The following is a 15,699-nucleotide window of genomic DNA, read 5'->3' as shown; positions in this document are numbered from 1 at the left end:
GCGTGCGGCGAGTCGAGGCGATGGGAAAGCAGACCTGCCAGCCAAGGGGCAGGCACAGCTTTGGGCAGCAGCTTCGGCTCAACCTTAGCCAAAGGCCGACGGCCCTATTCGCCTGTCCCGAAGCTCCTCGAGAGGGCCCCTCTCCGCCCCTGCGGCTCGAAGGCACGCGCGCGGCCAGCACCCCCACCGGCTGCCCGGCAGCGCTCGGCGAGGGCGCAGGGGCTGCGCGGGCCGGGCCGGCCGCCCCCTGCCGGGCGCTCGGCAGCGCGCCCTACGGCCGCCGCGGCCCGGGCTGGCGCCGCGCCGCAGCGCCCCCGCGCCCGCCGGCGCTGACACCAGCGAGCGGCGCGAACAAGTGAATCTTCCCGGGCTGCTCCTGGCGAATCAGCGGCGGCCGGGCTCGCCCCCTCCGGCGGGGAGGAAGCCACAGCACGGCCTGTCACGGAGCACAGCGCGCAGGCCGGCTCAGCCTAAAATGCCCGGTGGCTCCGCCGCCACGCATGCTGGGAGCGGTAGTTTCTTCCCAGCCCGCGCTCCCCGATTGCCGGGGCACAGTGGTGCGGGGCGCCGCCGGAGGACTACAACTCCCAAAAGGCCGATGGGGCCAGCTCGGCACACTGCCGCTCTGCCCCCGCCAGTGACTACAGTCCCCAGCGCGCTCCGCGGCGTGGCAGAGGGGAACGGGAAGGAGAATCCGGCCGGAGAGGGAGCGGGCCGGCGGGCCGCGGCTGCGCAGAGCGTGGCTTCCTGAGTGTCTGGTGGCGGCGGCCATTTTGTGGTGCTTCTTCCCTCTCCTGTTCGGGCTGCGGTGTCGGGACCTGGAGAGGGGGCGAGACGGAGCGAGGGGAGCCGGGGTCCTCACCCTCACCTTCCCTTCTCCTCCCTGCGCGGCGGAGCCCCCCTCCAGCGCTGCCCCCGGCTGTAGCTGAGAGCGGCGCTCACGCACCATTATGGAAGACGACGGGCAGCCCAGGACCCTGTGAGTGGGGAGGGGGCCGTGGGGGAGCTGTGGGGGCTGTGGGGCGCCGGGGGTGGGGGTTCGCTTGGACCGGGCCTGGGTGGCGAGGGGCTGCGGGGGCCGTGGAGGAGGGCCGGGCCGGGCTGGGCCGGCGGGAGCGAGGCGAGGAGAGGGGGATGCACTCCCGGAGGCGTGCGTGGCCGGGCCGCGGTGGGGGCGGGGAGGGTGCCGGCCGGGCGTGCGGAGCGGGGGTGCATGGCGATGTGCGGGGGAAGGGAGCGGCGTCTCCGGAGAGTGGGCTCGGGGAGGCGCGGCGGGCGCGCGGGACCCGGGGAAGCGCGGGGAGGCTGCCGACGGGGGGAGAGGTGCGGGGGATACTTACGGAGAGAGTGCGTGAGAGGGGTGGGGAGCGGGGTCCAGAGCTGGAAGTGGAGAGGAAGGAGTGGATGTCGACTGTGGAGCGGAGGGTGATGTTGCCTGGGGTGAAGAGGAGACCGAGAAATATAAAGAAGGCATGGGAGAGCGTAAGTAGGAGCAGGAGAGAAAGGGAGGGTTCAGGCTCGAATCATGCGGATTTGGTGGAAAAGAAGGGAATACCGGAGATGCCGTGGTGGTGGCGGTGGAGCGACTCAGGATTTGTAGTCAGTGCCTGGAAGGTTTAGGTGAGGGGGGCTCCTTATTAGAGCTCTGAGAATGAGCGAAGAGTATTGGGAGCCCTGGTGCTTTGCCTGTGGGCACGAGCCTCTCCTCGGGGTTGTGTGTGTGGTAGAAGAGTGCTCGCTGCGACGCCAGAACAAATGGATCACCCTTCCTCGGATCCCAGTTTACAGTTGTCCTGACATTAACGAAGTTCTTTGTCTTCTCTCTGTTTGTGGTGGGTGGGATAAAGAACATTGTAAAAGGAGACTCTTCCTCTGTAATGGGCAGAATAGGAATCATTGATTTTTTTTTTTTTTTTTTTCTCCAATATCTTACAGTGTGTTTAAACAACATTCTGTCAGGCCCTGGCAGAACGAATAACTGTACCTTGGCCATGTCTGTATACAGAGTTTAATATTCAAAATAGGGGGCTGTTATCTATTTTCTGTTTAAAAATATAAATTTGAGAGTTTTTTATTGCTGTTGAGTTCTTTTCAACACTGCAGGCATGGCTTTTTTTTAATGGTATTGATTTATATTGGGAGGGAGTTAGTATGTATGCTTAGGCATTTGAGAGTGTATAATGCCATTCTTGATTATTTTAATTAGTTCATAGATTTTCAGTTTCCAGCTGCCAAGGATGTTACATGCTGCGTGAGCAGTACAGTGTTCAGGCTGTCCATATAAGTAAGGCAGTCTCAACAGTACAGTGTTCAGGCTGCCCATATGCGAAATGCAGCTCAAGACTGCCCAAATGAAATCTTTGTCCATTTAGTTTTTGGGACAGTAGCTTTCTGAAAGGTTTTCAAAGATAATTTGAATTGAAGGCCACTTTTGAGAAGCAATGGAAACAGAGCAAAATATCTCTAAATTACTTTGTCATTGCCACTACCAAAATGATGACTTGGCATTTAAGGCTTTTCAAGGCAATTTGTGTTTTTTCTCTTTCCTATGTCTGCAAAAGTTCTCTTAATTTGTTTATAGTGTAGTATAAGTACCTACTTAATCTTCGCTCCCTCAGATGCATAGTTTGAGTAAACATATCTTAAATGATTTTTTTGTTTTGTATGTTCCCTGCCCAAATGGTCTGAGTTTACTTGGCCCTGAAAGTGGAAAGTAGTCTTTGGAGTGTTGCTTTAGAATGAGAGGAGGGAAAAGGGCAAAGGTACACCGTGTTTAACTCAGTTTTATTTTCATGGTTCATCTCTCTTCCTGATTTGTCCAGAGTCTATATCTAGACCAAGTTTAAAAGTGCTTTTGTTACTGGCAACAAATTTTGGTACTGTGCTGGGAGTGGGTTCTTACTAACCTTTCCAGCCATGACCTGACTTAGCCCTTAGTCACAGACGAGCAAAAAATTACATTTGTGCTAAGATGTCTGAAATACCATCTCTACAGCTGCCAAAGATGTTTTACTGCTCACATGTGACTCCCTGTTTGTCAAACTAATAAACAGCACATACATTCATTTCCTAGTAGCTTTGTAGTAACCACAGTCATGTAGGTTGCTTTCCTATAATTCTTCGAGGGCTTTCTTATAGAATACAACAATTCTGCTGTAGGATTTCTTACAGCTCCCTCTTGTCCCTACTTTTATCTGAAATATCTTTACATTTAGTGTTGCAAATGTTTGGGTTTTGGGGAGTGTTTTTTTTTTTTTTTTAAACATTACTGTCCTGGGTAATAACTTCTCATGTATGGCAGTTGTGATCTTTCATATAAACGAAAGACTCGCTGACCTCCAAGAGCAACTAATAATATTGTAAGTTGAACTCTTTATTTTTGTTTGTTTGTTTTTACAGGAAAAAAAAGTATGTGAAGAACAAATTGTTTCTGTAGCTATTTGACCATGTGCATAAGCACTTGGCTGATAAATTAAGTGGTACTTTATGGATGTCTTTGGTATTTCATTTATTCCTTTAGGAAAGAAAAACCAAACCTGTATGTTAGGAAGGATTTTTTTTTTTCCTACATTTACAAGCAAACATCTTAATTGTAAAAAGAAAAATCCACCTAACCAGTGGTCATCTAACATGTATGCCCATCTTAACTATCTCAGAAATAACCATTGCTACCATTTGCAGTACTTTCGGGGTTGTTGTGTTGTTTTCAGTAATGATAGGTCAGTCATGAAAGTCTAGGAGTTCAAAATATCTTCAGTCTTAACATAGAAAATAGAGACCATTTACATTTTTATGTCTTATATTTTATAATTGGTAGGCCTTTATAGAAATGTGAAGAATAACTTTCAATATTTTCTGCCAAAATTTTTCGTTACTGTTTTTAACAATTTGAAGATAACTTCAGAAAGATGTATCTTTGTGTAGTATTTCTTACATTGGCACTTCTCAAATCAAATGTGTTACAGAAAATTATCAAACTGTAATTTTTTAGCTGGCACTAAATAAGAACTCTGGACTGTGGATTTTTTATAGGACGTTTGAGAGCTCTACTGTTTTCTGTGTATGCTGTCAAATCTCTTTCCATTGCAAGCAGTATCAAAGTCCTGTTTCTACTTTAAACTAGAAACTTTAAGGTACCAGAAACTTAGTATGTTGCCAATGTTCTCAGCTGTCACGGATAACCAGAAGAAAAGTTCCAAAATTGTGTGTTCTCCTTGTTAATGGTATTAGAAAAACTTCTCATGAACAATCACTAAGGTATCTGTAAGTTATTATACCATTAGCCTTGCCTTGTTATATAGTAGGAGTTGTTGAATCTGGACAGGGTGCTGAAGTAAGACTCTTCCAACTTTGAACCTGAAACTGGATTCACTTACCTCTTACATTTCCTTTCGGTTGAGTTCTTTCATAGAGGAATAGTGTCTGCTAGTGGAGTCAACAGAGTGGATTTTTCTTGGTATCATTTTATTTCCTGTAGCTCACTAGCACTGGTCAGAGAGATGCTACTGGAATTTCTGTGATACTTTCACCTCATTGCTTACCTTATTTCTTATTGCACTTTCTTCATTTAAATATAGAATCTGCCATTTCTTGCATGTTGTCTGCATGAGTGTAAAAACATACTTACTATCTTTCCTCCAAATAGTATGTAGGAGATTTTTTGTGGATGAAAAAGTAATGGCTGTAAATGTCCCTTTCTTCCTTACCTGTCTAGGATACAATGAAAACCTGTTTACCTTCACAAAGGGGATTTTTCTGTTCAAGCCTGAGAATTTAATTAAAATCAACTGCTTGCTGATATATGCTTCTTTTCTTCCTTAGAAATTTTACAAGATCTCTGAATTTCAAATACAATTTCTTATTCTTTGTGTTGTCAGCAGCATTCGAAAGTATATTATATTGAAATTTATTTCAGAATATAAATATATCTGGTTTGGGTTTTTTGTATGTGCTTATTAATTGGTATTTAAGTGCTTCAAACTTGCAGAAGGGAACAAACACTATTGCCTGTATGCAAAAAGCCACAACTTTTGCTGCCCTGTCACATTAACCAAGACAACAGCCTATAAAAGTATAGTAAGTGCTTCTTCTCTGTTGGGTTTTATGATTTTGAAAAAGTTTGAATAATATATCCTCTAGGATGTAACAAAACAAAAACTTTGAAATATAATACGATAGCATTTTTTTAATGCCATATGTTTCCATAGGTGGTGTTCTGCTTATTTTGGTTTCAGAAAGTAGAATAGAAAATACTATAGCTATGTATAAGCTGAGCTAAAAAAGGGGAAACTGGGTACACCAATAGTCTGGCTATGTGTGCCAGGTGATTAGCATCAGCTGAGAAAAGTTTTGTGTTTCCAGAAAGGTAAGGTTTTTGTTCCAAATGTGCTGAATACGTTTCTTTCCTTAGTTGTATAGTATTCAAACATTGTACACTAAAGCTGTTTGCTTGTATATATATATATTTTTTAAGTCATCTTTAACTGTACTGAAAGAGATTAATGTTACTGCAACCTACTGACTTAAAAAGCCATAAAATTAATCATCAAGCCTTAATCTTTAGTGTATCATTTCAAATTTGTAGAGATTTGTGTTCCTATATTTTACATACACTTCAAGAGATCTGGACGTCTGTTGGTGTTGTACTTGTTACATGAGCATTTAATTGTGAGCTAATCTCACGGTGTGTATTATTCAGGCTTTAGAGTTTTAGCAATTTGAGAAAGGTGTTAAAGCCATTTGTTTATGGTGATATTAAACACCAAGGCAGTATTTATTATATGCTTTTAGAGAATTAATGGACCATTAGGAGCTGACATACCCTTTAAGTCTAGTGATCAGCTGGTCCAAAATTACCCTGCTATTTTTTATGAAGAGACAACCTGTTTCATAGTTAGTTTATGGTGTAACATTGTCGCAACTATTTTGAAGAAGACACCGTGGTATTGGAAAACCAGCTATTGTCTCTTCTAGCAATTAGAATAATTTACTCCATCTTAATTGAAAAGATCTGTGAACCATGATTTTCCTGGCTTTGTTTTCAGACCAAAAGGAATTCTTCAGACTGTTTTTCAGAATGTTTTGCATTTCTAAAATACATATTAGTATTATGCAGAAGATGCTGAGATTTTTGTTTTCTTTTTAATTGTATTTTTTACTTTGTATGACTTTGCACTAGAAATAGAGTTGATAGGTCTTTACTGTATCTGCTTTTTTGTCTGTGCTATAGTACAGTTGATTATAACAGTATGCTGTTCAGGCATGATGTTAACTAATACTGTTCTACAGCATACAAAGGAAACAAGTACTAATAATAAGTTCACAGCAATACTCACAATTTTTGTAGGAATTCTTATTTGTAATCAGTTTCTATCTGACTTTAGTAATATCTGCAAAGGTTAATATTTTCATTTAAAACCATTAATGGTGTGCAATTTTAACTCTAGTGAATGATTAACAAAAACTTAGTTAAGGTTTCAGAAAAAAGATGTAGATAAATGTTTAACTTAAATTTTCCGTATAGAGAACTTAGTCAATGAGACAATTTGTCCTATAATAAGTCTTATTTACTAATTTTGGCAAGTTTTAACTTATTTAGTGAAAAGCTTTGTAACTTAATACAAGCTACAAGTGTAGCTCCTAAAAATGGGTTTTATTAATTCATGCATATTTAGTAAGAAAATAAGTGCACGAATGCTTTCAGTGGATGTTTCTATAATCAGGTGATACCATTTAAGAAACTCACTCCAGATCTCATGTAATGTTTAAGTCCTGAGTGAGAAATTGCAGAACTGTTTGGTACTTCTTGGAAGAGTAACAACATAAACAAAAACCTGTTGATTTCATTGTGTGGTGCCCAAATGAAAACAAGTAGTGTCAATTTTAATTCTGTTGAAGCTAATATAAGCCCAGTTGTCAAACACAGAAATTGCTTTTTAAAATTTTACTCAAAGAAATGAACAGTAAGCAAAAAAGTTTGCATTCTGAATTGCTGTAGTGAGAAGCATTTGGCTTATGCGTTAACTAAGAAATACTATTTTGTGTTTATGTTCACTGAAGTATATTAACAGGCTGACTTTTGTTTGCTGTATTATGAAATTATTTAATAGTAAATGAATAGTGAAATAGAAAATAGTAAGATGAATAAAATATATTGTTTTAACAGCTAAATCACAAGTTCTGCTCTTGTATTTTGGTTGCATTTGAATACTTCATATCTCAACAGGCTTATGTTTAAAAATAATGAATCTTCCTGTGTTGTAGATTTTGAGTTCTATTGCTATGAAAAGCCTTTCACTTAACTGAACACTTTGTTTACAGTTTTGAATATGATTCCAAACTAGTCTTTTTTGAGAACTCAGTTTTGTATATGTGACTTTTTCTCAGCAGTCTCCATGATGTGATCTTACCTTTTGTGTGTGTTAAAATCTAGCAGAGTATCTAGAAGTAGTTCTAAAACTTTACTATTGGATTTTTGGATAGGTAGGTAATTGTAGGACTTTTTAATCTGAACTTGATAGGTTTTTCAAAACCTGGAATTATTTTTAAGGTTTTGTAAATAAAAAAGTAGGAAATCTTAGTGACATTCAAATTACTTCTGCCAAAATTTGAGAGTTTTCACCAAGGTAGTAGTTGTTGAAATAGATGCTGTGTGGAGCATTCTTATGGCATAATACTGCATAAATTGCCTTGCCTACTGGTGAATGGGATGGTTTCCCAAATGTTCAGGAGAACAAATTGAGTTGACCGCTTGGAAGGCAGCACAATTTATGTCTGTTAGTTACTACTGAAATAATAAGAGAGTTGGTATGAGTTCATATCCAGAGTCAAAAGTCAAATCAATTAGATGCTCAGTGGGAAGTGAAACTTAAGCATCTCTGCCCAGTTGGTCACCTGTTCTATCCAACATTCCTGAGCAATATTCTTTCTGTATTTGACATTTCTCTGCCAAAAAAGCATTGGTACTAAATATTGGTGTCTGATATTACATTTGTTTTAAGTTTCATGGTCTCAATTGTGTGGCCAATTTTATAATCTAGAAACTGTATGAATGTTGCATTAAAACTGTATAATGACATCATTTGTAAATACTGTCTTTTAGTTTAAAATATCTGGGATATTTTAAGGGAAGTTTTTCTTAGTCATTTGAGGTTTTAAAATCGTAATTAAGTTCAAAAAGATGAAAACTGCTGGTTTAAAATTTTGTTTTTTATTTCTTTGTGTAGCTATGTAGGAAACCTCTCCAGAGATGTGACTGAAGTACTTATACTTCAGTTATTCAGCCAGATTGGACCATGCAAAAGCTGTAAAATGATAACAGAGGTAAGGCCTTCCACATCCAGGGGGGTGACAAATATAACTTAGTATAAAAATGTAGAAAATAAATGGAGCTTGGGGTTCTCTTGACATTAGAGATAAGGTAGCTTTTTTTTTTTTTTAGATTGATTGTATTTGGATTTGGGGATAACCTTTTGCAGAAGGGACTTCTTGAGTCACTGAGTTCAGTCCTGTACTTTTTCCAGTGGCCCTGCCATATCTCCCTCTCTATTCCACTAGCTAATGATGAGGTTCCACTTTTAAATTAAAGGATTTTTGCCCCCTCTTTCATCAGAACCACATTGTTCTGATGATTAGAAACCTTATTATTTCCAATCTAAATCCAGTCCAATTCATGGCTATTTTGTACTTTTTTGACTTTATTTGAACATGAGTTTCAGTAATCTTCCCTTTTGGGTTATTACTTTTTTGACTATGTGTGATTTAACAGTCAAAAGTCCTTCAAAACAAGTTTTGCTTTTCCTGACCCTCCTCTGTGCCAACATGAATAGCCCTTTTCCTGCACCTGTCTGTTCTTAAATTTATTTTTTCTTGGAGCAAAGTGACAAAATGTCCATAATATTCCATCTAAGGTCTTTTGTACAAACTACTGGTAAGTATTAATGCTTTCTTGTCTCCGTTGTAAATGCTTTGATGCATTTAGGATTGTTAGCCATTTCTGTGATCTCGTTGACATCTCCTAGTCAGCATGTCACTCCCTAGTGTACCTCCTTCCTTCTGCATTTATAACTGATAAACTCCTAACAGGTAGGGACTAATCAGAACTTTTGACCTTTAGTTCTTTAACTGGTTTTCTGTATGATTTCCTTACTCTTCTCTGAACTTCTTACAGCTCTTCCTACTAACTTGTCATTTACAGATTTCCAGAGTGCAGTCACATTATTTTTACCAAGATCATTAATGAAAGTGTTAAATAAGTTTGGTCTCAAGATTCATCTTTGAGGAACACCACTAGTAACTTCTGTGGTCTGCTTTTCCTTTCAGTACAATGCGCTACTTTTTTGTCTTTAGCCAGTTCATTAACCACCTAACACTTGTTTAATCACTCTCATTGTTGCTCTGCCACATCTTTTTCTAGAAAGTTACTGGAGAAAGATATCTAAACAGAATGCGTAACAGTGCACAGTTGTTAGTTTTTACTCTGAGGAAAGAGTTCTCCTTGTCATATACTCTTCAGAAATAAGGTACTGCCAATTCACCCTTCAGCTGATCATGAGAGGTGTTAGCATCAATTTGATTTCTTGAAAACCAGATGAGTAGTTCCAACACTACTTTTACCTTGATCCAGGCTTTCTGGTTTTAAGATTTTAAATAACCGTGGAAATAAGATGTGAAATATCCTTATTAATTGAGTGTATAAGAAAAAGCTACTTGGAGCTAAATTCAGTCATGTATGGAGGTGAATATACTTAGCTGACCTTAAAACCTGTCACCAAGCAATCTATCAAGAGTGAAGTTTTTAGATATTCCAGTACCCATTTACTCGCTGTGGACTCTCTCTACCTTGACTGCTCCAGAGTCATCTGACATGCTTCATAAAGAAAGGGTAGGGGGAGAAGAGCTAAATGAGAGGAGAATATTTGAAGCTAGAAAGGGCAGTGGCTTTTTACCTACAGAATATCTAAGAAGAACGTTCTGTTACATCCATTAAAGTATGTGTGCATTTCAGATCTACGTAAATTTTTTATTAATACTGCTTAAAACATGTTTTTAAATGTGGAACAATTTGTTGTAGTTACTCTACAGTCCAAAGTGAATATTGAGAGAAAATAAAAGGGAGGACAGTATCTTGTTTCAGTTAAAGTAGCAAACATATGAAAATGATACTGTCTAGTAAACACTATAAAATACGAATGTTAGTTATGCCTTTACCTGCATATTTTGCAGGGGTTTAATATTTTTATATGATTTGTTAGTGGTTCAATTGTTATTAAAAACAATTTCTTAAAATTAAAAGACTTTCAAATTAATGTTAAATCATGCTTACACTTTGAAATTGAGTGCCCAGGTAACTTTGTGGTTGGATTCTAGTGGGGAATTGGCCTGCAGCTGTAATGCTGTGAAAGTCGCAGCTATAACTATCACAGTATCATATTGTCCATCCTTCTAATTGTTGTATTGTAATCTACTTTTCATCGACACTAGCTTGTGTTTAAGTACTTCTTATCTGTATATTATTATTACCTTCATCAGTCTTGTTTATACCTGGATTTTTCCTTTTGTGTTTCTTCTCTTTAGTCAGTTGTATCAACTGTTACGTCTTTTCTCTCTCTCTCTCTCTCTCTCTCTCTCTCTTTTTTTTTTTTTTTGGTAGAAGATGTGGCATGAACATCAAGTGTGTAGAGATTTCAAATGTTTATTTGGGGGATATATAATACTCAGTGGGGCAATGTGGCTGGCGTTTCTGGGTGTCTTGAACACCTACAGATGGAGGCATCTACAAAAGAAGCTCTTTCCTTCTCTGGAAAAGATCTTAGCACTAAAACAGACTCCCCAAAATCTGAAAGTAAAAGTAGGATGGATTTTAATTGAAGCATAAACTTCACTAAGTCTATTAAGACCTCAGATGGGTTTCCCAAATCTTGGTTTCAGGGCAGCAATAAAGTAGTATGGGAGGACAAGTGAATTAAGTCTAAGCGTTTTGGGGCATCTGAGGTCAACGTGCTTTCAGAGCACTTAATGGCTGTTGCCAGTTAAACTGTATTTTTGTAATCATGGATACGTTTTCTCTCTGTCGTCTGTTCATTTTGCATGTTGGGAATATTTAGTACTGAGAATATTTAGAAGGACTATTTAGGACTATTTCATCATTTTAGACATATGCAGGGCTGTATGACTGGTTCCTGTATTAGATCTTTATGGCCTCCCTTGTCCAGGTTTAACTCCCTTGTTCAACTGAACTACATTTGAAGACATACAATGCAGCTTTACAGAGCAGGATTGGGATTTGTGTTCTGATACTTCATACTGGCGTGTATGGATATCAAAAGTTAAATAATGAAACTGATGAAGGCCTAGTATTAACTTTAGTGCTAAGCTATTCTTGCCACTGGGGGAAGTTGATAGCAAGAATGCTGGTAGCAAAGTAGTTATTTACAAATTAGACCCTTTTGTATACACGCCAGAAATAATTTTAATTTGATTTTATGTTATTGTTATTGTCTTTCGGTCCATGAATTGTACATGCAACATTGTTAATGTAGATATTTTGGTGTAATGCTTCAGTTTTTGTACTCGTGGCATTTTTGAAACAGCTTAAATCCAGTGTTAGAATTTTGTATTCAAATCATCACTTCCGGATGATCAACTTTTCAGAAAACTTTTGCTTTCTTTGTACTTAAGTACATTTAATACTTCAATAAGCTTTGTTTGTCAATTAGTATTTTTAAAAGTGATTTGAAAGGCCAGTCTACAAAAACAGATCATACCTGAGATTCAACAGTGTACTAATCAATTGATTAGTATCTCCTGTCAGTCTTAAACTATTTTGAGTCCTTTTAAAGGTGTATTTCCCAGTTATTAGTTAGGTGTAACATTTTTCATGTGAGGCTGAGAATATGCAAGCTCTAGGTGGCTGTCTACTAGTGATTCTTCAAGCAAATAAAAGGAAAGACTTCTGAAGTAAGAGGAAGCGAGAGAAATTTGGAGAAGGTTTCTGGGGAACAAACCTTTCAGACTTTGTGTGTGTGTTAGAGGCAGAGGACAATTTTCATTCTTCTTCTTTACTTTCTCATCCTTTTGCCCCTCTTCCCCCCCGCCATCCAGTCTGCAGATCACCTTTCTGGTAGTTGAATTGTTTTAAATTTAGTAGGCTTTTATATTAAAGTACTGAGCCCTCATATAAAGTGAACTATACTTCAGAAACTGCTAGACCTTTCAAGAAGTCCATCTTAGTAATTCCTGAATTTAAGTGTAATTTCAAAGGCTATTTCATAAATCTAATGCAAATCATTCTTAAAGTTTCTAGCTATAAGTAATATATTTTCCTGGATTTTCTTCTCAGCAACCCGATAGCAGAAGGGTCAACTCTTCTGTTGGATTTTCTGTTTTGCAGCATACAAGCAATGACCCTTATTGCTTTGTGGAATTTTATGAACACAGAGATGCAGCTGCTGCATTAGCTGCTATGAATGGGAGAAAAATTTTGGGAAAGGTAAGTTGTATACATCATAATCTTAGGTTAAAGGAAAATAGGTTTGTGTAAAAATTACTAAAACAATGGCATTAATTTTGATGAAGATGTTTACCAAAGTTAAATACTATTAGAATAAGATACTGTTGATGGAAAAAATATATTTAGGAAACACAGTATTGTTATAGTTTGTGATGTTCTAAGTACTGCAGTCTTTCATATTGAAGGATGATTTGTAAACATTAACAGTTGTAACCAATCTCTGAATGAACTTAAAACATAAGAATTTTTTGAATTTATACTAAATCTTACACTTATTTTCAGGAGGTCAAAGTAAACTGGGCGACAACACCAAGTAGCCAGAAAAAAGATACATCCAGTAAGTAAAGTAATGCAACAGTATCACTTGTGTGCAAATATTTCAAAACGTGTTAATAACTTGTTATAAATGCATTTAAACATAACTATTTTCTCCTTCCTATCTTGTATTTGATAGCGTTTTGCAAACTAATTCTTCTGTTTCTACTTTACAACTGGGGAAACTGGAGTGGACAGACTAAACTGCTGCTGCACATCAAATGGAATCCTGGGCGTTCCTGGTTCCCAGTGCCGTACGCAGAGCATCACTGTCTCAGGAGTTAAAATTTTAGATAGCAGTTAAATATTTGATTAGTAAATTATTTATTTTCAGATCACTTCCATGTGTTTGTTGGGGATTTAAGTCCAGAAATAACAACAGAAGACATCAAGTCAGCATTTGCTCCTTTTGGTAAAATATCGTAAGTATCATAATCAATATTGCCAATATCAGTATTAGAGAATACAATAGTAGAAATTTGCTTATGAATGAAATTCTATTTCTTATCTTTTAGATAATTTCTCTGATGTGATTTTCCTTATGTTGGGTGGGCAATAAAGAGGGATTTTTTTGTTTTGTCTCATATCTATCACATGTTTATAAATACAGTAATTCTGTGCTCCAGTTTTGTTGAAAGCAATATGCTTTTAACTTAATTTATGTTCTAATATCCTTCAGGTTTTTTTTAAAATTTAATTACTCTTTATGTGTGACTTTGTTCAAAATGTGTACAGAATAGTGACTTGACTTATAAGTGGTATATGTTGCATCTTCAACACTATATGCATTTATACTGCATTTTATAGGCAGTATAGAAAACTAGGTATTTACAAGAGTATAATCTTATGAAGCAACTAGATGTATAACTTAAGTTGTGAATGTTTTGAAAAAAAGTATTTATTTTTGAGAATGAAATCAACTTTTCTAGATGGAAATGGGATGAATTAAGTTTATAATATCTAAATGAAAGAACATTGTATTTACAATATGTGCACACTTCAGCCATTTGGAGAAAGTTTCTTTAAACTTCTCATAGATAATTCAGGTGATATAAAATCATCTGCTGTTTTAATTGAACATGTTTAATATTACAAGAATCCTTGTAAGAGCTAAAGTATGTACATCTTTAAGAGTACAACTACAAAAAAGTTTGTTGATTTTCTATCAATTTAGCTTTATAAAAATCCTTTAAAGTTGCACATGAGCATTTTTATACTACTTTACAGGAATATATTTCTAAGAACAAAAATTCTTATTTTTGTCTTGTTCTGTACGCATATTTTTAAATGAACCATAAATCTTATTTCTTACCTCTGCTATTTTGTTTATTTTGCTTTTTGTCTCTTAATGTGGTAAGTAGTACTGTTTAAAAATCAATATAAAGAGAATAATTCAGGTTTCTGTTTCTCAATCTATATTTATACCTGAGACCTGCAGTTTTTTCTAAAGTCCAAGTCACAATTAAAAGTAATAGCATTCTGGTTATTTTGCAGAATTGCTCATAAGAATGGACAGGATCTTGAAGGCTAACTGCAAGGAACTGTGCACACTGGAACTCAGTTGTAGATTTTTTCTCATTTCTATTTATTCTTATTATACATTATTTATATATACATATTTTAGTATTTACATTTTAACATTCTATATTCAGTGCAGTTCTATATTTCCAATCATTTTAACTTACTCACTAAAATTTCTGTGTAAATTTGTTGTTTTCGTACTGGTGTGCTTAGCATTGTTGTTAGTTTTATTCTCCTTTCTTAAATTTCTGAAAATGTCAATTTTTCAAAATTTACAGCTGCCCAAACTCCAAAATGATGGTAGAGAATTGACCAAGAAAAATAAAGAAATCTGTTAACAGGCCATGTATGCCTTTTAATTCCTATTTTTTTCCTCTTTTTCGATTTTTTAATATTTCATATATTTTGTATCAATAGGCAGAAGACATTTAACTATTTAGAAAATGCATGGTGAAGTAGATAGAATTGTTGCAGTAATTTATAGAACAGTAAACCTTAGAGGACCCTAGCCATAGAATATTAGAAGAGGAAACTTTGTTTCTTTTGTACTTCAAATTTGAACTTTCTAGTTTTAGCTAGTATAGGTTATGTGGTTAGGTTGCATGTTTATTACATGTTATTTTTTGTCCTACTGCTTTTTTCTAACAGGTAAAGAAGCAATAGGGAGAGTTCAGGAATGACTAGTTTTAGGGCTAACTGAATTTATAAGAAAAAATTATGCTCACAATACAGTGTGTGTGGTTCCTTTTAGTTTTTATTTTGCAGGTTATTAATATTACCCTCATATAGCTGTGCTTCTTTTCACAGGGATGCACGGGTAGTTAAAGATATGGCAACTGGAAAGTCAAAAGGCTATGGTTTTGTATCTTTTTATAACAAACTGGTGAGTAATCACAAACTGGTGTAGATTTAAAGTTAAATTAAGTTCATATGGATAAGTATTTATGCAGACTCTGATTAAAGAAATGTCAATCTAAAGTCACCTTGGCAAGAATTCTAAGTATTAGTCTTTCTGTCATGTTTCTATAATTGCAGATTTTCCACTTCTAGTTTTTCTTTTTATATATTTAGTACATATCAGACTGCAGAATTAATGTATGGATTCTAAGTGTAATACTAAAAAGTACTTCTAAAACTTGTGTCCTGACTAATGTTCATTCAGCCAGTAGCTTTTTGGTTATGGCACACCCATCCTGAGATGCTGGTTTAAGGCCTTTTTTTTTTTTTTTTTATTTATTATCATCCTACTAGAATTGGGAAGTGAGGTATGTTCTCAGACTTCAGGTATTCCAGTCGGTTTTTAAAGCAAATCACAATTATGAGAAGATAAAACTACTCCTACGAACTGGAAC

At 37.4% G+C, this 15,699-nt stretch overlaps 1 protein-coding gene across 6 annotated transcripts in view; it reads left to right on the top strand.

Moving 5' to 3' along the window:
• The first annotated feature begins 742 nt into the window (after positions 1-742).
• The window catches only part of TIAL1 (TIA1 cytotoxic granule associated RNA binding protein like 1), a 31,835-nt gene continuing 16,878 nt past the window's right edge, over positions 743-15,699 (top strand). For 3 of the 6 annotated variants that reach the window (XR_010884761.1, XR_001295097.2, XM_013960388.2), the window contains exons 1-6: positions 743-979; positions 8,226-8,322; positions 12,341-12,490; positions 12,794-12,848; positions 13,161-13,248; positions 15,155-15,230. Coding sequence is in view for 4 of the 6 variants with exons in the window: in XM_013960388.2 (XP_013815842.1) it covers positions 951-979; positions 8,226-8,322; positions 12,341-12,490; positions 12,794-12,848; positions 13,161-13,248; positions 15,155-15,230 (495 nt within the window). In the remaining 2 variants the exon portion in view is untranslated. Of the gene's footprint in view, positions 980-3,340; positions 3,360-4,987; positions 5,077-8,225; positions 8,323-12,340; positions 12,491-12,793; positions 12,849-13,160; positions 13,249-15,154; positions 15,231-15,699 lie in introns of those variants that run through there. The other 3 variants (XM_013960389.2, XM_013960391.2, XM_013960390.2) reach the window with 3 other exon arrangements.

Source organism: Apteryx mantelli, chromosome 7, assembly GCF_036417845.1.
Source record: "Apteryx mantelli isolate bAptMan1 chromosome 7, bAptMan1.hap1, whole genome shotgun sequence".
NCBI lineage: Eukaryota > Metazoa > Chordata > Aves > Apterygiformes > Apterygidae > Apteryx > Apteryx mantelli.
This window is presented reverse-complemented; position numbering and strand designations above follow the sequence as displayed.